Source organism: Caretta caretta, chromosome 8 (assembly GCF_965140235.1).
Source record: "Caretta caretta isolate rCarCar2 chromosome 8, rCarCar1.hap1, whole genome shotgun sequence".
Taxonomy (NCBI): domain Eukaryota; kingdom Metazoa; phylum Chordata; order Testudines; family Cheloniidae; genus Caretta; species Caretta caretta.
In genome coordinates this window covers 95,230,976-95,253,913 of record NC_134213.1, presented here as the reverse complement: position 1 = coordinate 95,253,913, position 22,938 = coordinate 95,230,976, and the positions used below count along the sequence as shown (strand labels likewise).

The 22,938-nt window shown below is 42.6% G+C and overlaps 1 protein-coding gene across 2 annotated transcripts in view; it reads right to left on the bottom strand.

The window, feature by feature from the left end:
- Window positions 1–3,769: 3,769 nt before the first annotated feature.
- Window positions 3,770–22,938, bottom strand: part of PLPP3 (phospholipid phosphatase 3) — a 65,137-nt gene continuing 45,968 nt past the window's right edge. The window contains exons 5-6 of one of the 2 annotated variants that reach the window (XM_048861286.2): window positions 13,062–13,238; window positions 3,770–5,608 (exon numbers count right to left, since the gene is read on the bottom strand). In XM_048861286.2, the coding sequence (XP_048717243.1) occupies window positions 5,483–5,608; window positions 13,062–13,238 (303 nt within the window). In that variant the 3' untranslated portion in view covers window positions 3,770–5,482. The remainder of the gene's footprint in view (window positions 5,609–13,061; window positions 13,239–22,938) is intronic. The other variant, XM_048861287.2, reaches the window with a different exon arrangement.

Here is a 22,938-nt window from a genome sequence, read left to right as displayed (position 1 = left end):
ATCACAAGGAAGGTACACAACTACTTAGTGCCTTGCTGACATTAGTAGTAGTGGTATTACCATAACACCTCAACGTGTATTCTATTGTTTAGTCCACAAGTAGAGAATAAGCTTTGTAGACATAGACTTTTCTAAGAAAAACAAATGATATGTGTGGATAAGAGAATTGATCTCTCTTGTGACTTCCCTGCAAGTGTTGGGTGAACAAGAAATTCAGGATCATTTCCCTTATCAGCTATGGATAGGATGAAAACAAGGGATTGGGCAATTAGTCATTGCTGACAGTTTGATCAGTACTATACCAACACATGAGGAGACAGTCTGTGCCCTGAGGAATTTACAATCTAGACATAACACAGTTCAGACACACATAATGCATCTGGAACCAATATGAGCTTGGGGGGTAGAGTGCAAAGATCACTGCTGAAAGACTTTTCGGGAGATGTGTGTCTTAGAAGGTGATGTTTAGCTGATCCTACCTGTTACCCCCAAACTTTCCCTAATTTCTGCTTAATTCAATAGAGATGTCAACCTCCATTCACAAGTATCCATTAAACACTGGAGATATTTGGCAGGATGTATAAACAAGTCTATAAAAGGTGGTGATAAGGGGAAGATCAATCAGTTCATTGGGAATGGGGAATAAGGAGAAGAGTGTGTCAAGGGGAAGAGGTGGTCACAGGTATGGTGGCGAGAGAGAGATCATGGAGTCAGAGGCGGGAGCTAATGGCTTTGGAAGTTCTCAAATTTTTCTTGGATCCAGGTTACATATAGTCTTAGAGTTGGGTCTGGCCCAAAACCCCAGCTCCCAATGTTAGGAGTGATTGTTAATTGAATCTGGATCCAAATTTTGTTCTTGGTTTTATCTTTATAAAGAGAAAAGAAAAACCCTATATCCAAACATTGGAATATTAAAAATCTAAAGTAAAGATCTTTAGTATTAAATTGCCTCTGCTTGTGGAACATGCTCTAACCTTCCTCCTAGTATGGAAAACTACACACATCAAAATGACTGAACAGTACCAGAATACCTTTACGGTTTGAAAATTGGTTAGACCTCTTTCTGGGGATGGCAATTTACTGTCACAGAAAGTTTCAAATCTTACCTTGGAGCCAAAGTCTCTACTCCATGAACTTCAGGTGCTTGCATGCAGCCCCAGGTACAAATATGTTAAAAATGTTTTCAGGCAAAACTATAGGGTTTTTGGTAGGTATTCCCCCACAGCTCTGAAACTTTTACAGAAAGGCCAAAAGATCAACGGCTGAAAGCGATTTTTCATGCTCTCTAGGGGCTGGCCAAGAATGGCATCCAATTTTTATTTTTGGCAGTACTAAGAGCCATATCAGAAATTTACCTGGGGATTGAGCAATGTTCCTAATTTGCAGAGAGATGTGCTTAATTTTTTAATCCAACCATCCAGGGACTCATAGCTTTCCCAGTGTAACTGAAATTGCTGGTTGACTGAGTTCAACAATAAAATTCCATATCTGCTCTACTTCACCTAGTGAAGGAAGTAGCCATGGGGACAAGATCTACCTCCTACAGATGAAAGCAGGCTGCATTAGGCCGTCCTTTAGACAGCTCCAATTTACAGCTGTAAATTGAAGACCATCTGCTGCAGAGAGATTCTAACCATTGGCCACTTCTAAAAGGCTTGACTTACCTCACTGGACTTCAGTCTGCTGCCTTGGTTTCCTTGTCTGGTTCTCCATTTCATTGGCTTCTCATTCACTTCCCTCCTGCCAGCTACACATTGATCATGACCTATCTGTTTTTCTCCAGATGAATCTTTTATTGTCTGCAGTGTCTGCTGCCCTTTCTGGAATCTAGACCTTTTTAGTTAAGCCTACTCCACTCACTGCCTGCACAAACAAGGTATTCTAGAACCATGCTGACCTCTACTCACACTATTCAGTCTTCCCTCTTTTTCTCCTACCTGACAGGTGCTGCTACTTTGGACCCAATCAACTCCGACCTTTACTAGGCCCTCTGCAGTTAACCCTGTTCCTATAACCTGCCATCTGGTCTTTAGCTTGCATCCCCTGAGATTCTCCTGTTCTCTTTTCTGACTCCATTCTTCATCTATCCTGTTCTCTGTTTTGTTTTTGTTCTGCTCAAGCAAATGTTACTTCCTTGGCTTGCCTGTCAGCATCTCTTGTCTGTCTTCTCTGGTGTGATTAGTTTTTTTTAAAAACTTTTGTTTAATTTTCATTATCTCTTCCCCACTATTTTAATCCAGCTATGCTGTATCACCAACACATATATGATGTTTAATAGAATTTTTTAATGCTTGCTAGTGGTACAATGGTTGCAAGCTAAATTACACACCTCTGCGGATACTGAAGACCTCTGATCTTCTTCATTCTGCAACCTCATTTCTCTGTAAAAGTCAGGAAACTACTCAAGTGGTGCCAGAAACTGCCACAAACCTCCATGGCTCCTTTCCATAATACACTTTAAATCCCATGATTTGTTAATTTTCTTCAATTTATTCTCCTCTTATATGCCTGTCTTCCATAAACCTACTCTCTACTAGCTTTAATAGGCTCTTCACTAATGCACCCTACCCATATCCTAGCCATCTATATCTTTCCTCCCCATTTGCTAAATCTTCCTCTATTAAAGTTAGGGTGACCAGAAAGCAAGAGTGAAAAATCGGGACAGGGGTTGGGGGGTAATAGGAGCCCATATTAAAAAAAGCCCCAAATATCGTGACTGTCCTTATAAACAAAAGACATTTCAAAAGACAATGAGACAAAAGAGATTTCTTTGAAAATGCTGAAAGAGAGGCGGAGTGTGGAAAGTGGAAGGGCTGCAGACTGTGGGTCTTTGTCCTGTACACAACAGACAGCGCGAAGCTGTTGTGCTCCAGTGCAAACGTGAGCAGACGTAACACATGGACACATGTACGGTTAAATGCCTGGCAGTCCTTGACGTTAATTGGAAGCACTGTGGTCTAGCGGATAGGGCGCAGGATTGGAAAGCTGGTTCTCGCCCTGCCACTGATCTTCTGCATGACAGTGGACAAGTCACTTGTCTTCTAGGCTTCTATTTCCCTGTTCAGTGTTCTCTATTTAGACTATAAGCCCTCCAGAGCAAGGACTGTGTCTCCCATTTGCATCGTGCCCAGCAGAGAGGGGCCTACCTTAACATAAATAAGTAGAAGTAAATTTCAAGCTCCTTGAGCACCACTCCTTCATACACAAGAGCACTGGGTAAGAAAGAGGTGTGGCCAGAGGAGAGCTCATCCTTACTATGTAAATAAGGCGTTTAGCTATGGGCTTCCATCTCAGTTACTTCTGCCTTGTGACAGAAATAAGCCAAAGTCCTGGTCTACACTTAAAATTTAGACAGGCATAGCTGCATCGCTCAGGGGTATGAAAAATTCACGCCTTGAGTGCCGCAGTCAAACTGACCTAAACCCTGGGGCAGACGCAGCTAGGCCAACAGAAGAATTCTTGCATCGCCCTAGCTACTGCCACTCGGAGACATGGATTATCTACATCGACCAAAAAAACCTTTCCGTCGATGTAGGAAGCATCTACACTACGGCCTTGCAGTGGTGCTTCTGTAATGCCCACAGTGTGGGCATGTCCTTGGTGACCCCCACATCAGAGCTCTCATTTAAAATGGGATCAGGTTCAGGGCTTTTTTGAGCCTGGAACAGATATATGCAACATTTACCCAGTGCAGTGTAAAGCCTCACATATACCACCCGAGTGCATTTTATTCAGATTAATCTAAGAACAACACAAATGCAGAACATGGTTAAAATAGGATATTTAGTTATGTTATGAGCTTTTATTTAAAAAGCACATTTATACAGCAATAATTTCGCAGATACAAACTTCAATTTTGTATTCTACAAAAGTCTTTGAATATTCTTCTCTTTACAAAATGAAACATTACAAAAATACAGACAATTTAATATGATTTTTTTATACAATTGTCTCTAGTTGTAGTTATTTTCATTAAAATATTACTACCACAGACCTACAATATTTTAGTTGACTACAAAAAAAAATTAATTCAATGCTTTTTTAAGCAGCAAAATGTAAATAACACAGGTCAAGACACAGTTTATAATCATAGTGGATATATCTAAAAAATTGTTTCAGAAATAATATTTTACATAGTTAATTTTTAATGTTTTATACATTATTTATATAATATTTATATATAAAAAATCATAGCTTGCTATAGCTGAAATGATAGGACGGATTGTGTAATATAGATGTGCAAATGGCCATTCCACGTGGTTTGCATGATCCCTTTTCCATTTAGCGTTTTTTCAAAGTTTTGAGATAGATCTTCAATATTTGTCTTTAACTTCCAACAGAAAGCCAAAAAGCTAGGAGAAGTAGGCAAGATTCTGCTCTCTTTTACACACTCTTGATGCACTTCCGATGTAACGGAGATCAGAATTTGGCCTAATGTCTATTGAATGGCTTATAACAAGACCCTAAACAGAGAAGATGAGGGAATGCTCAAAACTGTTTGAAATCCAGGCTAGGACGTTCCACCCAGCAGCCCGTCCTAAAACTGCAGAATCAATGTTCCCTGGGACTCAATCCCAAATTCATAGTGCTAACATATCTTCAACAAGATCAACCACTAACAACTGACATGACGTGAACTCCCAAAGGTGGCAGCAATAACACAGAAAATCCTTCTGCAATTTATCAGGGCCAGAAGTAGTGAAGGGAGCCTTTTTAAAAATTAGGCCATTTGTCAATTTTGTGTAGGCTTGATGCCTCGTACAGTACTAATGTCACCAGGTACGTAGTGTAAATGAAAAGATTTGGCTTCTAAGTGGATAACAGATTCACTCATGCTCAGTTTGTTGTGGAAACACCTTAGATTGTTGGGGGGGGGGGGTTAAGTTTGTGTAATATGACCAGGCACCCTTCTGACATTTCTGACTGGGCAAGCTTCTTCTGAACCAACATCACAGTATGGAACGGAGTGAAACAAAGCAATATTACAAAGAGGAGGGGAGGAGAAAAGAGCAGTGACACTTAGAAACCAGTCCCAAATCTTGAATCAGTGCTGTTTCTTGTATACAGTGCTATATAATTTAGTTTTGAGTTTTTCTTACCGGCATTGGAAATCTTCATAGTAAAAGCTAAGATGGCCGGCTTTACATAATCGTTTAGTGTTCATTATGCTATGAACAATTTGGGTTCACTACAACATGAACACTCAACCAATTGCACATCCAGAATTCCGGCATCGCTGTTTGTTTGTTTTTCTCATTGTTGCTTTTGACTTAGTTGAACAACACCCATTTCATGCAAATGTTGCAAGTGAAAAGGCCAGAGAGTAAGACCTTATTAGTCGGGCAAGAAAGTCTCTCCCTACATTCTACTGTCTGATGAGATTTGAGAGCAGCAGGTAGTTGCTGTCAGCAGTCATTTTTGCAAAAAAAAAAAAAAAAAGGGGAGGGGGGAAGGATTGTGGAGGGAGGAGGGTTGCAAAGGTCTACACCATATTGTGGTGATTATTCCGTTCAATGATGTCCACAGGTGAAAGGATATCTTTCCGGATTGGAGGAGGAGGCAGGGAGGTCTTCATCTTGGGTTTGAAGAGGTCTGACACATAAAACACCTGTAAACATAATTTAGAAATCAATGTCGCGACATTTACTCACACACTATTTGATAGGTTATCAGTGAGAGAGTATTCATGTTCTATTTTACTGCAATCAAATTCTTTGTGTTAGCAAATGACTGACCACAGGACTGGGACCTAGGAATTCCCAGCTTTGACACCACCTCACCGTGTGTCTTTAGACGCAGGGTCTGGTCTCAGAAGGTACTGAGCATCCTCAGCTCCCACTGGGGCAATAGGAGTACTTAGCACTTTGTAAGATTGGGCCCTTAGCCTACGTAGGGCTGTTTTCCTAGCTGTGGCATAGGCATGTACAATTCTTGACTACAAGCCACATAGGGTGTTGGGAGGTTAACGGATAATGGCTCAATATGAACTGTTGTGGGCATTAATAAATGATTGCATTTATACGCTATAAATAGATTGATAAACACACAACTCCACAGCTTAGGCTTGAAAGCTCAGAAATAAAGAGAGTTCCTTGGGGCAGGGACCATCTTTTTGTTCTGTGTTTGTACAGCACCTAGCACAACAGGGTCCTGGTCCAGACATAGGCCTCCTAGGCATTACAGTAATACAAATAAATAATAATAATAATGATAAATATTCTAGACTCAAAGAACCCCCCCTCCCAAAGTTTAAATCCTGCTTGCCTGACTCACACAAATAGCCCCACTGACTTAAAACGGTCTCTGATGGGCAATTAAAAGCCCTAAAGTTAAAACTACTCTACAAATGATGCTATCTGTAATGAATCGGGGCTGCTTGATATTCTCTGCTTTCCCCTTTTCTCATGACACATGAGCTACAAAATTAACGTTTAGTCCGGATGACTGTCTAGCAGTCAGAGTCCAACGGAAGGAGGAGATATTCCTGAATACCCAATGAAGTAACCACGCTGCCGGATGTGAAAAGGCCAGTGTTTGACAATTTAGGGAGGCAGAAACACAATAAGAAACAAAGTACTGGGAGGAAACCTTCATTTCCTCCTTGGCAGCCATGGCCTAACCCTTATCAGTCCAGCGTGACTGCTGCACTTTCTCCCTTACTAAACTTAAACCTGAAGCCAGAAGGGGAAACAGTCAGACCGTGTAACTCTCTGTAAACAGCAAAATACAGAGAGGACTCATCTTTGTTATTTACACCAGAAGTTTGATAACAAAACAAAAAAACAAAAACAAACATCAGTGACTGGTGAACACACATGCCAACAAGCACCCAGGCTACTTCACTGCCCCACTTTTGATAAGTCTGTGAGTCAGAATTTACCAGCTGAGCTGAAACTTATTTTGACACTGAAATTTGACAGCTGTCCATAGATAACGCATGGCGTTTTACTATAGCCAAAGTGATAGGGCAAATGATACTTGGTATTTTAATGTTTGCAGAATCATAGCAATGCAGGGCTGGAAAGGACCTCAAGAGGTCATCAAGTCCAGCCCCCTATGCTGAGGCAGAACCAAGTATGCCTAGACCATCCCTGAGAGGTGTTTGTTCAACTTGTTCTTAAAAACCTCCAGTGATGGGGATTCCACAAGCTTCCATAGAAGCTTATTAGTTCCAAGCATAAACCAAACATTGGCTGTGTGGGGTTAAGCTTCCCTTAAGGAAAGGTTATCCTTTTTTAATGGTCCATTATGGGGTTTCTAAAGCATTTGGTGCAGACAGGATACTGGATTGGATGGACTAGTGAGCTGATCTGGTATAGCAAGTCCTACATTCCTAAATTCCAATCAAGCTGATAGGATGGCAGCCTTCAAATTATAAATGTGTTTGTATCTCTTCCTACTGCAGTGTTTGATTTAACACACTCAAATGGAAAAGGGATAAAATGCTTACATGAATGAGACTAGACTACACAATGATATTAGCTAGTCCAAGTACAAGGGTTATTGAGCCGCATGTTTCAGGGTGGTTTATTGGTGAAGACAGGAAGGCATTTTCCTTTCACTCCCTTCCCCATCATACAGCTGTCCAGATGCACTATTCAGCAGGAATATTCCTTTTCCACCTCCACCTCTTTTCTAAGCTACTATTGGAGACAGGAAACCAGGTTATATGAACAACTGGCATGATCTGAAATGACAATTTATTGCTACATCTAAAACTGAGAATCTGGGGGTCTGAATCCTTCACTTTTCAAGTTTTATGACTTATCCATAAATATTTGTCTTCAGCAGAAAAGCATAAGAGGCCCAACATTTAAAAAAAGTATTTTTTCCTTGAGTGAAAATGCTGACATTCAGATGTCTAGCTAACTACCTGTGCCCACATATCTGCCGATTAGACAAATAAATGCTAGCATTTGTGCTACAGTAAACTGAGGGGGTAAAATTGCACCCACAAAAACAGAGATTTGGATGAGTCCTTTCTAAAACAAACAAAAACCACGCTCAGAATATCCCGATGAGAGAATGCATTGCTGTAAAATATTTTTCTTTTTTTGGTTGTTAGTACTCAAAAAATAAAATAAAATAAAATAAAATAAACCAGCTGTTTTGGAGTAATTTTGTTGCCATTTCTTTCACATGCCTGCCACCTATCATTGGATTCAATCAGAAAAGTGTCCAACTTCTACATCAAGAAATTCATGACAAATCAATTTGTGGGAGGAGGTAGGTGGCGTGCAAGAGGTAGATGGGGATTATATTGAATGTGGCTTTATTTTATAAATGTCAGTTATGGATAGAGTATTATCCTATGGTTGGTTGTTTTTTAGCCTTTACTCTGCAGTTTGTTGCTTTTGAGGGTTTAATTCAAATACTTGGTAGTATCTTTAATTCCCCTTTAAACTGTATTTCTCTCTAGCATGGCTTGAGGCTATGTACACACTTATAGGAATCCTGAAACATGATCTTTTAGGGTCAAAACAGTGTGCTAAATCCTCCTAATGCGTGAACTGTTTAACACTAAAAAAGGCTAATAAATGTGCAAAGTTTTTACTTGGATTTGTTCCATTTCCTGTAGAAGGTGCTTTCCACCCATAAAAAAAAAAATTGACAGCAGAGAACTGGGATTGTACTATACAAACTAAGTCAGTATCTTATATTTCCACTTAATAATCCCATTTCTTTTCATCATATTAAAGAAATCCATACTCAGATACACAATAGTAAAACAAACTAATATGACTTTTATGAGTTGACACCAAAAGGTATCTTGTCTGTTTAAATGTTTCCACTCATGTAAACTATGTGATACGTATTAATCTGCTTATAGTGCTATTTTGATTTTCGGAAATTCTCATCATATTTCACTTTGGAACCAAGTAAAAATGTTTCACCAGCTGGAAGTGCTTGACACGAACGTCTTGCGTTTGTTATTTCAGGCCAGGAAGGACAAATGTGTCTGCTACAACTTTTAGCTTTGGTAACTCTTGGAGATGAAACACACAACTGGCTTCCACGGAGAATTACGGCATGATTACTACTGCACTTAACGGCCTTTTAATATCAACAGCCTGCGACACAGTTCTTGAGTCACAGCGGAAGGCTGTTCTTCAGGCTGAGTGCCCTAAGAAATGATTTTGAGTCACCCCTCTCTGACTCAATGTAGTGTAGTAAGGAGTGATAAACCTGTAGCTAAGCAAGGAGGCCTTGAATGCCCTGGGAATCAAAGGTCAAGCCTGGCTTTATTATCTTAACCAGCTAGTAATGTAACAGAGAGAAAGCCCCAGTCAAGTGAAGGGGAAATTACTCAGTGTGCATCTCCAAAAAGGGTTCCATGACAAGCAGGAGTTTATTGTTCTGTGGGCTGATTAGCTCAATAAGGGCAAGACAAAGGGCAAGACAAAGAACTGTAACTTGTAATGGCTGATATTAACTAGCAACTCATTTCAAGGCAAATCTTGCCCCTGCCTCACTGGTTCCAGTGAGTTTCCAGCTTTCAGAACTGGCCTGAAATCTGTTTTACAAAGGTATAGCAGAATCCTGGGGGCGGGAGGGGTCATTAGGTTGATGTGGAAGTGAGAGGGGGGCTCGGATCTGGCGGGGAGCATAAGGAAGTGAGTTGGGAGCTCCCAGGCCTAGGTCCTCTTTCATAGGAGGGGATGTGATGCATTAGGACTGTGGAGACCTCAAGGTTTCAGCTGTGGCTTATGACAGAGTACTTACTCCTCGCCCCACTCTGTGGAGCAGAGCTGTTAATAGCAAGATGCTGCTGCACAGCATCCAGCCCAGAGAGCGAACCTAACAAACAACAAATTCTACACTTGATGCAATGATCAGGAGCTTTTCTTGTCCCACCTTAGTATAGACAAGGCCATAGTGGTAAGGGGTGGGGAGACAACCTTTGAAGAGTGGCTGACTGCTAGCCTACAAGCAGTTAGCAGCTGGGCAGGAGAGGGAGGAAGAGAAAGTGGAGAGCTTGGCGTGGGAGTGCAGGGAAGTTGTGCAGCCAGCCAATGAGAGCTGACCCTGAAGCTGCAGGGTGGTAGGAGAGATGCAACCCTGTGATCTCTGAGCTGTTCTGGGACATAGTGGTAGACGTAATAGATGTGGTAGCAAATTTCTAGGATCTAGGGCTATTAATTCGGGGTGAGTCTGACCCTAGGCATAGGATGGAACGGGAAGCTAGTGAATTCTATTATGAAAACAAAAGCCTACTGCTTACAAGAGAAGGTCTAAGGTAGGATTTAGAGAAAGCCTGATCCTGGGTCCTTTACTCATGTGAGCCGTTCCTCTGACATTCTGACACTTTAATTTGGCAGGAGGTGGGAAGGTTGCTTATTCCTACACCACTGCCTGATTCCAGCTGCAGGGAGCCCTGGAGTGACTTCACAGTGGCAACAGCCTAGCAGCTTGTTAGGGCCCTTGGCTCTTACGGCTAAGGGGGCCCCCAACCATCTCCCCCAAAAGAAGGGAAGAAATGTAGGCCCATAGTGGGCAAATATTAACCCTGGCCCTCATTTTTTAAACAAGTGAGTTCAGGGTTCCAAGAATATTTTAGCTGTTATTTGCACCTGGACAAACATGTGACAGGGGGTTGGGTTTGAATCCCATTGGAAACCCCTTGTATCATTTCCAGGCAGTAGGAACAGGGCAATGAATGATCAGTGCCCCCTCCACATCCGGGCAAGGAATGGAGGCATACAAAAGAGCGGTGAGTAGAATGGGTGTTCCCTGAGCTCGAAGGGAAAGACCAGGCCTGTTTGTGAAATAATGAGGCAGCTGCTTCCTATGTTGATTTACTTCGTCACAGGAAAATCAGCCTATGGGAGCAACATTCTCACCCTCCTCCTGGCCCAGTACAATTTGCCATCTGTTAAAGGGTCAGGGAGGAGACCACCAGATTTGCAACTTGTCACTAGACAGGAAATGTACGAATGTCTGTCCCTAGCATCTGGACCTCTATTGTCTTTCAGAACCCACTACTTAGATCAATATCGTGTTTCATCCTTTTATCATGTTGTTGTGCATATTCTTTTCCCCCTCTACTTGTGACAAAGCTTTAAAAAAGTGTCAAGAAGAAGAATATGTGGCTTAGGAAATACACGCATAAAAAACCAGTCTGACTACATACACGGTTAGTATCTAGACATTAAGCCACATGATGTCATATGAAGCACCTGAACTGAGAAAACCTGCTTCACTGTTCCAAAGGTTGCCCAAGACCTTTTTGCTCCCAGAGCTTTCAACAATGAGGTGTTGTTTCTTTAATTGGCTGCTAAGGGTATTAAAAGGTTTCCAAGGCTTTGAGGAATACCGTGAGATTTGAACAAAAGATAGATATGAACCATAATGATTTTGCTCCTGCTATGCATAAAAGAGGCAAATTTAAGAAGGAAAGTCACACACAGTAGTGGTCTATGTGGAAGACTTTCATCAGTTAACCCTTTGGCACTGGCGTTTAGGATTTGCTGACACTAAGCCATAATGGTGCATTGGCACTTGGCAATGGCAAAACCCAACTCCCACAGCCAAACAGGTTAATCATTTTTTAAACAATTAGATTACAGCGTTTGTTTGGGTTTTTGCTCAGGTTTAGCATTTTATCACTAAGTGGAAAATGCACAAGCAACCTATTTTCCACTCCTGAAAATCTCGAGTGAACTTTATTTCTTGCCTCAAGGTTTACTTTACTTCCAGATCAAGCAAAATAAAAAGTGTGTAACCTTTTGAAAACTTGGTTTTAGGAGTTTCTAAAGCCACATAATTACTTTAGTCCCCAGTCCCTTTGTTTCTAAACAAGATAACTACACTGAAAACAATCACGTCATTACACGGAGCCAGCGCCTGCCATTCTGCCTACATTAAACGTTTACATGTGTCACTTTGAGTTAAAGGACTGTGCAATCAGGTCACTCTTTGGAAAGTAAATTGCATGAGAACAAGCCAGGCAGTGGCAGACAAGCAATCATGGCTTTTGTAAACCATTTTCTCACAAACCTTTTTGCCACATAAAAAAACAAAACAAAAAACAACTACAATCAAAAGAACAAACCCAAGATCCACATTCCCAGGCAGGGAATTTTTTTGGTTTAACTCTGAAGGGAACATATATGTTCCCCACCTCCAAGACAGTCTTCTGGGATCTTTGATTCTGTATAGATCCTCTGCAGAGCTTTGAAAAGCAACACAGTTTGCATCAACAAAGGAGTGTTTAACCTTTAAGGAAAAACTACCACCACTGTTTGCATGTTAGCCTCCCTAAGCTGCACTCATAATGTGCTTGGATTGGAGAGGGCCACTGATAATTGAATCCTTGCTAATCAGCGAACACACTGACGCTAATGCTGACAGGGCAGACCAGAACTCAGCTGCTTCACTTAAGATGCTGTGTGGGTTTTACAAAACTAGGGTTTCAGATGAGATTCTCTACGTTTTACATATGAGACTCATTTACAGATGAGACTCTCTACATATGGACTTTGATCCTGCAAATCCTTGGCTGGTGCATTTGTCAGTGTCATTACTCAGTAGTGCCAAGTAGGGGGATGCACTATGTGTAGCTGTCCTCATTGCAAAGCATTGCCAAGTGCCCACATGCCTGCTCCCTTATTTGCAAGGGCTCAGGGGTGGAGAATGTGCACAGCTGAGGACACAGGAGCTTAACCCATACTCCTGCTAATGAGGCTCTCTGCTCTTAAACCTCAGAGCAGCTGCTGCACAGGAGTAACCAGGTGGCATTGCAGCAGTTCTCTGATGCAGGATTGAGTCCTCTTTGTCTCACGTCTCACAGCACTCCCTACCTGCTCTGGGCAACATCCATGCCCCCAACGAAGACAGATTTTTAGAGAGTCATTTGGTTTACGCTGCATCTTCTACCCTGCAACCCACTTGAGAGAGCCATCCACCATGTAAATGTTAACTCTCAACAGCCCCAGCTGCCCTAAAGTGGCTGGATTCCCTAACATGGTCAATAGCCTCTCTCACAGGTTATGCCCCACCAGCATCTCCAGAGTTACCAGGATTGCCCTGTCATTAGTGCAATAGTAAGAGATGGCACTCACTATGCAGTAAGCCACCAGGGCTCCTTGTGCAAATCCTGCCAGCACATCTGTAGGGTGATGCTTGTGGTCAGATACACGGGACAATCCTGTGTAAAATGCCATCATGATCAGGGTAAACTGCAGCAGGGGACGTAGCAGACGGGCTCCTCTCCATGTGAATCTGGCCTGCAGATATAACTAAGGATTGAAAAGAAAAACAAAGGGGAGCATTAATTTTACACCTCGGTCACAGTGTGTGCAGCAACGTAGAACAAATGCACCAGCTAGCTGTGGAAATGGAGCGGAGGAATGTCATTCTGCCCTCGGATGCATGCAGCTGGCTGCCACTGGATACAGCAGGAATTTCATGCATGTATCCAAGGGAAGAACTTGGTCCGTAGTGTGTTATGGTGGAAGGGGCGGGGTGTGTGTGTGTGTTAAAGGAGATGAATTACTTCGGATAACAAAAGCTGCCTAGAGAGGGGTGCCTGAGGTAGTCGTCATGGCAGCAGAACGGGTGGGATTCTAATCCAGTGGTGAGCGGCAAGGGGAGCTGGATTTCTGGGGGCTCAGGCTGGAGCTTGGACTGTGAGCCAACCCCCACCCCTAGGCTTCAGAGCCTGAGCTCCAGCCCAAGCTGCAATGTCTACCTAGCTATGGAGTGTGGACAGGGCCTGTGGCAGAGTCAGGGGTTGAGCAGTGAGCACCCCCTGGCCCTTTGGAAAGTTGGCGCCTGTAGCTCCAGACCCGGAGTGGGTGCCTATACCAGGAGCCGCATATTAACTTCTGAAGAGACACATCTGGCTCTGGAGCCACAGGTTGGCCACCCCTGATGTAGACGGACCCTCCGAGAAAGCGGTCCACACCACTGAGCGTTTCCAATTCCAGTTCATTGTGCATTGACAAGCCTGCTGAAGGTAACAGAGAATTGTTGTTTTTATCCAACGTTTGCCAAGCAGAGCAATGAGAGTTCACATTAACACTATTGCTTCTATTTAGCCAGACCCAAAATTAGGCTTGGCAGAATTCAATTTTTATTTTATTTTTATAATTTCAGCAGATCATATCGATGTTTATTTTTAAGCATTTTTTCCAATTTTATCTATTTAAATGTTCAGTTATGCAAAATTATGGGATTTAAGCATCTTTTTCTGTGATCAATTTATATTTTCACAACTGTGGGAAATTTGGCATGGGGGTGTCAGACAATAATTACTTAATGGCAGTGTAGAGATTCAAAAAATTAAAGCTTTACAGCCATTAAAACATAAAGAGCCAACAGCACGTGTTTAAATATACAAAGCAAATATCCTTATGTCAAACGCTGATAAATTCTCACTTTCTTTCTTTGCCTATCTGTCAATTTCAATGATCATCAATGGAAATATTTTTTGTCAGTTTGTGTGAATAACCCTGAACTTGACATTTACCAACATTTACCAATAAAAAGCTAATCTGAGAGGGAGGCAAGCTGTTTATCTAAATGCAGGAACTCTTCCACAAGAAAAAGCTGGTGGTAACTATGCACATATCCATCTCCTTCAATCTGTGCAAACAGGATAATTATTAATGGACAAACAAAGAGCCAGCCCTGCTCCAGAATAACTGACGTGTTACAGTGGGGTGCACTCACTACTCACACAAGCAGACCTTATGTTGTGGCTATTCATATCAGGAAAGACCCTCTCTTTGCCAGATTGAGCCCTGATCCTTCAACATACAGAATTCTACAGTGCCTTTGTGTCACTCAAAATATAGAGAGGGGTGTGTGTGGTGGGGGGTGGGGGGCAATGTTACTTTTACTTACAAGGGGAAACAAAAGGACTTGACCTGAAGTGAAGAAGTTGAAGTGACGTCAAATGGGTATTGTCCCCCCTACAGTTATCTTGAGCTTTTTTCCGTTGCAAACGGTGGGCACAACCTACTTCCCAGGTTCCTGTGGGAACTGGGGAAACCAAACGGGAAGAGACGACAGGAAAACTGGAACCTTCTGTCTACAAATCAAAGTTGCCTGAGGCTGATCACCCCACAAGGCAGAGCCAAGAGGAGCAGTGCCCTCCCAGAAAGTGCTCCCTTCCTGTGCATGAGTGAGGAAGTGGAGACGGGTGGGGTGGAGTGGGGAGGGCTGGATGGGGGAGATGTGGGAAGGATGTAGGTCAGGAAGTCATAGCACTGTCGGGGGTATGTGGGTGCTTGGGGAGGGGACAGGAGCAGCAGCTTCTTCATTAACACTTGCAAGACAGAATACAAAACCCCCCTAATGTCTAGAATTGTAGCCCAGCTAAACATCCTACACAGCTCTGCACTCCTTACCAATGAAATAGAAAATATAGCCAGTAGCCACATGGAAAAAAAATGGTGATTGAGTAAGGTTTTTAGGTCAGCTGCTCTGCTGGCAGAATGGTGTAAAGTGGCCTTTGTGTAAATGAGAATCAAGCCCATGGATATTTCCATAGCATCCCAAAAAACACAGCAACACTGTGCAAAGGCAAACCTGGAAAGCCGTACTAAATGGTTTAATATATTGTGTCTGTTTCACAAACCTTTTATTTGCCCCATTTGGAAAAAGTATGCAGAATAACGTTAAAATGATCTGAAGAAGCATTTGCATGAATCTAGCAGATGCTTCATATTATCCAAATTGATAGCCAATTAGGATTGAACAGAGCAGTACCAAAGCAGCTCAGTGTTGGCCAAAGCACATTACAGAGTCTATGGAATACAGCAACATATATGCTAGTAAATTCACTCCCACACATTTGTACTTCAGTTTTTAATAATAATTTATATGCTACGGAAAGAATTAGTTAATCATAAAAATGCTTTATAAACACACTGCATCTCTCATCCAGAAGGATTTAAAAGCACTGCTCAAAGTACACGCACTTCAGATACTGCTAAAATGCAGTCATCACGGAAGTGGAAGACTTAAGCTGTTTAATAGCACAGTGCAACACTACATAGCAATTTAAAACTATGTAACGGTGGGCACTTCTTTATTCACAGAACCAGTACCTTCCACGTGTTTCATTAACAGTGAACTGGCTTCTGACTGTTTTTCAAATGTCTGTGTGCTCAATCTGGGCCAAATTCTGATACCCTTGGTCATACTGAGTAGTCCTTTACTCCTTAAGAAATCAGTCAATGAGAACTAATTGTAGAGATAAGATACTGTAGAACAGGATTTAAGGGGCTCACAATCTGCTCCTTTATCATTCAAATGCACTTTCTTGAAGTTTTTATACAGTGTTGTCCCTTTAAAAGTCTACATTTTGGGATCAAGGGTGGTGGTTTTTAAAGCAGCTGAGGGATGTCAACTAAATTTTCATTGCCACTGATGTTCAGATGCAAGATTGCAGCCTCTGCCTCATTCTGATACAAGCATGGACCCTGTATACAGCATTACACTTTACACACAGTGCTGCTCAGCTTTGCTAGAAGAACTCAAGAGCTAATTTCATGCATAAAGCTTTATGCAGTGTTCATTCCAATTCCTTAAGAAAGAGGTTTCAAATGTTTGATATGCATCAATAATTTATCTATCCCCTTCTGTATACCGTTTTGAATTACTTCTCTGTCCTCTCCTCATTGCAGCCCAAAGGCTTTGACTAAAGAGTTCAGAGTAGAGAAAGCAAGAATTTAATTTTAAAATAACCAATTAAAAACGAGCATTGATTTAAATAGAACATAAGCTCAACAGTGACAAACTCAAGACATTTGGGGGTAAAACAAGAAAAAATGGCTTCAAAATGTACAAGTGCAACTGTTTGTGTGCCCACCTTTCCAAAAACAAATGTCCTAATTGTGCCACACATCAGGTATTGCATGCACACAGTTCAGACTTGCACATGTCCTTCTGTAAATATGAGACAAGAGCAATGCATGCCTTTATTAGGTAATTAAGACTTCTAGGTGCCCAAGTTGCATGCACTTCAACACACAGTCAAACTGTGGAACTCCTTGCTAGGTGATGTTGTGAAGGCCAAAAATAAAACAGGGTTCAGAAAAGAACTAGATAACTTCATGTACGATAGGTCCATCAATGGCTATTAGCCAGGATGATCAATGATGCAATCCCATGCTCTGAGTGTCCCTAGCCTCTGTTTGCCAAAAACTGGGAGTGGATGACAGGGGATGGATCACTTGGTGATTGCCTGTTCTATTCATTCCCTGTGAGGCACTTGGCATTGGCCATCGTCAGAAGACAGGCTACTGGGCTAGACTGGACCAGTATGGCCAGTCTTATGTTCTTATGCACATACATCTGATTTTGGATATTCAAAAAACATGCAAGTACAATAGGGAGGACAGTCCAAAAATCAGAGCACTAGCCTGGGACTTGGGGGACCGCGATTCAATTCTTTGCTCTGCCACAGACATCCTGTGTGACCAGGGGCAAGTCACTTAGCCTCTCTGTGCCTCAGTTCCACCTCTGTGAAATGGGGATAATTGCACTTTCTTACCTCAAAGGGGGTTGTGAGGATAAATACACAGAAGACTGTACCTAAAACATAACATTTCTAGGCATGAATTTAGGAGGCTGGACTGAGACTATATTGAAACTGTAGCCCTTGGTGTGTGTGTGAAATACATATCATATGGGAAGAAAAGCAAAGCAAATCGGAGAGCTAAAGGGAAAACAGAAAGCATCAGAATCTCCTGGCACAGAAAAATCAGTGGTATAACGTAAGGCAGGAAACCCCCAGCAGCTTCTCTACTAATCTTTTTCAGAGCAGACTGTAAGCAATTTGCAAGTGGCTTCTGCTAAATGTGTAAATGCTGCCATGCAGGAGAAGTCTAGCTGGGGGTAAGATAATAATGTAAAATATGTTACTCCCACTGCAGCCCACTGTGTAGCATTAAAAGAAAGTAACATACAATGATTAAAAGGAGCAGGCCTGACAAAAGGCAAGAGGGAAGGGAGGATGAAGTGACCTGCAATAATATGTAGTAGTAGCTATTTAGAGAGCTGAGAAGTTACCACAGAACCAAGATGGCTTTAGGAGCAATACATAGCTTTTCTCCTGCCAGGGAACTTCCACTGATGTCAGGGAGAACAGAGTGTGGTCAGCAAGTGAGCCTAAGCAAACAAACAGTTTATGTCCATCTGTAGGATTACAAGTCAGGAGCAGGCAGGGAGAGAAGAATATATACACTTTATCTTTATGCTTTGGAGGCGTTTACTGAGGAAGGTGCTGAGTAAGTAACTTGGCTGTCAAACAGAACTCCCATCTCACTGCATCCATATCACATGGCTGCATTCAGCCAGATCTAGGAAATTTGTCATTTTCTTTCCTAAGATTTCGCTCTGAGCATTGGCAGGGCCTTATCGTATTTCCCTGACTGGACTCTTTACGCTTGACCTGAAGTTATCTTCCATGTAAACCTCTCTCCATCCCCCCCTCCCCCCCCCCCCGCCCTTTGAAGAGGGCACAAATCCTGGAATGCTTATTTGGGCAAAACTCTCTAAGCTAAATTCATCCCTGGCGAAGTCCACTAGACTGACGGGATGCAGTTAGCTGACTGATTGTGAACTGCAGGATTAGAAGCACAAAAGACCTCATAGGAGCAAAAGCACGTTTGCATTTTCTTCCTTTTGTCGACTGTATAATCTGAAATTTAATTGCAGATGGTTATCTAGGGGTCACATTTTGGCCCTGATCCCATCGAAACCCCAAAATTATCAGCTAAGTAGAACTTGAACCCAGCACTTGTTTTTCTTAAATGACTCCAGAATGCCCCCTGAGTTTGCATCTGCATGCCACTAAACTCACACGATTCTTGGACCAGAGACAGTATTCCATGACCCAGCTCTCCCCACTAAGCCACAAGCAAAGAACAATGCTAAAGGACTGCAATCAGTCAGTTAATCTAAGGTGACATAATAACAGCAAACCTAAGTGATAACCGCTGGCATCTCAGTTCTCATGAGGGAATGAGGATCACTGGAATACAAATAACTCTGATAGTTGTGAGGTTATTAGGAAGATTCTGTTACCATGCGGCATTGAATTGCAAGTTGATAACTAATGTTTCTCCTTAATTATGCTCATTGACAGATGGGAAAAAATTCGCTGCTATTCTTGCTTTCAAAGAACAGAGAAAAGAACTCTGAGTAAAAGTTTGGTTCCCAGCACAAAGCTGAAGCTTTATGCAGGGCTTGAGGAATAGAATTCTCCCTTCAGCCCAGAGCCAGGGCATTAGGGCGTCAACATAGCTAGTCCAAAGATGTTACTTCAGGTTAATGATCGCCCTAGAATCCACCAGCTTCCTCCTTCCTCCCCACTGCGCTTAGCTCTATGATCCACGTGGGCTGAAAAGTCCTATTGTACAGGCCATCTGCATCCTTGTAGTTCAACATCCTTATGGGCCTTATCTGACCTTCCGCCTTGTCTTCACTCGGGGGAGAAAAAAAGGTGTGTTCTTAACTCAAGTTAACTACCAGGAAGTAAAATCCTATTGCAGATCAGGCAGTTTGTAGTTTTCACATTAGCAGGTTGAGATAAACGCCAGGTTTCCCTATAGTCTTTAACTTGACCTGCTAAGTCCTGTGAAAACTACAAACCTCCTTGTCTTCAGTAGGGTTTTACCTTGAGTGAAGAACACATCCTATCCTCCTCCCCCCCCCCCCCAACATCCTACTAACAGGATTACCAGAGAGTCATTTCCCTTTGTAAATTGTTATACAAAGCCCGTGACGTTAATTGCATTGATTAATTGAGGACCAGAAAATGATACAAAATGTAGCCCTGAATCTGTGTTTCAAATTGAGCCTCAAGCACTTTCTGTGTGTATTAAATGTCTTCCTGGAGTCACTTCCATAAGGATTTGGAATATAGAATCCCCTCTGGTATTTAGTATTTATTCTTGTTTCACTAATGGGGGCAAATAGTAACAAAACTCTTGGCCCCATTTGGATATTTTATCGGTCCAGTTCCTAGTGGATAAATGTTCTCACTGGGAGGTGGGGAGCCACTACAATTTACACTAGTTGACAGCATCACCAGGGAAACCGAGGACTGTCCCATCTTCTCATCCCCAGGGCTACACTCTCCAGGTCAAAGTTGGAGCACTTGGGTTGGGCACTGTGGGGGAATCTTGCAATACTATTTCTACTCTGGATCATTTCTGTGGATAAATGACAGGCTGGGGCTATCAGTCAGGCACCCTTCAGGAATGCTAAATCCACCCCATATTTGGACACCACAAAATCTGGACATTTTCTAAAAGTGTCTGACAGTTTTTGGTAGTGTTTCCGCACACAAGTACATATTTCCCAGTGAGTTTGAATTCTCCATCTAGGCTCTCATGGCCAGAGATCTGGCCAATGAATGGCACAGACCTGTTGAAAAGAAAGGTTTGCATGAACAATTTATATCTTTATTGAGGATTTTGCACATCAGTGAATTATTTTAGATACCCACACACTCACAAACACAACATCTCAATGGTTTCCTGGGGCTGATCATTTAAGAATGAGATACTTGCTGAAGGTGAGATTCTGCATTGTTCACTAAGCCCCCATTAATTTGTCCAAGCATGTCTTTAAAAAAAGGACCTGGTGACTAATGACCCCCAATCTGCAGGAGATGCCTGAAAAAATTCAGCCAGTTCCCTGGTCCACAGGCCCCTGCCAAGCCCCCCATCACATGAGCCCTCAGCAGTGCAGCAGCCAAACTTTTGCTAAGCAGCTTCTCAGGAATTGGAGAGCAAATGATTTGTTTACATCAAGATAATGGGGTCCATCAAACTTACTGACACCGAGACATATTAGAAGCATGCAGAAATAGTGCTTGGAAGTGATTTATCTGTGTTTCAAACCAGTCTTACAAAGCTCCTCTCACCCAAACAACTGGGAAGGAGAGAAGGTTTTTTAACACCCACTAATACAATATCATTAGTTTTTTCTATCATTATCAGCTTTTCACTACAATGGATTTTGTGCTGGGGTGGTATATTTTCATTATGCTTTTGGTAGCAGAAAATACAAAGGAGAAGACTCTTGCACGGAGTGGCAGGAAGGTGTGGAATGACAAAGAGAAAGCCACTACTGGACAAGGAGAGGGACTGGCTTCCTGACATCAGACACTCACTATACACAGCTATGTCTCCGTTTGTTTCTTTTTCCCGCCCCCCCTTCAATTTCCATCAAATCCATTAGCATAATTTTTGCCCCAGCTCTATGAGCACAATTGAACAGATAGCCTGACAGTGCCTGCTACCAATCCTAGCTCAGTATTTCAAGCCTTAAAAACCTCTGGGAATTCTGGGCCAGTAATCCTCTATCCAGAGGAATAAATGGAACCAATCCAATGTCACAGGTCAGATTGTTATATCCCAGCCAAGGAGCAGAGGTCGGTGCCTTCCAGACTGCAGTCTTGGAGGACATAGGCTCTACTGGTCAAAAGCCAGCTTCCACACTGTTTTGTTTTCAGTCTCTAGTGGGTTGGGGGAGAGAGGCAGACACTGCAGAGTGCTGACAGCCGAAGTACTTCCATATGAGGACGATGGGAAGGGCAAGGGCAGGGACGAGAAATCAGAGCTTGATTACTGTTGGAGTGCCATGGCCGCAATCTCACTCTCTCTCTGATATATCACTGCTAGCAGCTGCAACCGGGGCCCTGTCCCACAATGTACTTCCCAGTAGATTCAGATGAGCATGCTGCCCTTCTGGAGGAGTCTAGCACAAGACTCATGGGCTGCGACTATTCAGTTGTGCGCTACCCCAAATACAGGGCAGTCATTAAAAGCCTTCTGTGGAGCTCGGAGAAAAATATATGGCAGGCACTGGGGCAAAGTGGTGAAAAATGGCAGGACCAAAAAAGCATTGTTCCTAACGTCCTGTGGGAGCATCTCCTGCAAGATGCCATCTCCAGGCCTGGCTCTGGCCTCTGCAGGGAACCCAGTGCATGGAGCATTTATATGGTCAGGCCCATCCTGCATACCTGAACGGTCAGTGTTCCCTTTTGTTTCTAACTTGCTGTGTAATTGCTGGCCTCGCAGAAAAAAACCTGGCAAAGTTTGTGAGAATAAAACAAACCGTGCAGTGCTTTTAACATAGGAGAGAGAAACTTGGAGGTCTTTCGTCAACTTCCATTGAAGCCAGTTGGGCAAAAATCCCGAGAGGTGCTGACCGGCATCTCTTGTTGTCGTTGAAGACACCCGGCACATCTTGGGAAAGGGGGGATTTGCCTGAGTCAGCACTTCAAGATTTGTCCCCATGTATTTTAATAAAGAAAGCAGCAGAACAGAGTCCTTATGGTTTAAGAGTGTGAGTTACTCCTTTGTGGTATCAGGATCAGCAGAGGCCTTGAAAAGGTAGTGGCAGAATCTAGCAAACAATAGGATCAAACACAGAAAGACAGCACCAGTCTCGCTTATTGTTCTGACAGAACCAGCCACCTGTTTAATTAAAGCTGCCAGTCCTCAATTTCCTGAAGCCAAGCCTGGAAGCCTATTAGAGATGACCTACTTGACTGCCTGCAGAACCTTATTTAATACTCATGTCAAGCAATGGCTCCAAGCACAGTTTGGAAAGTTTTGCAAATCAGCCATTAAGGGCTTAGATTTCTGTGAAACGTCACTGCGTGGGCTTTGGCACTATGAATGATTCCCCTCCTCTCCTGACACGGCAAAGGAACTTTTAACCTGTTAACTTTAATTAAAACCGCTGCACTTTAGGGTATATAAATACAAATCACTCGTGATGGCGTGCTGGGGTCGGGGGGAGTTACTGTTTCATGGAAAACTGAAGTAGTGATTTTTGTTGATGGGTAAAACAAAACAGTCATTCAGAAACAGTGCAGAACTGTTGCCACAACCCTGGGTCTCTCTTTCTCTTACACACACAAACACAACATTAAACCCTATTTTGTTTGCGGATGGGGTGGGGTGGGAA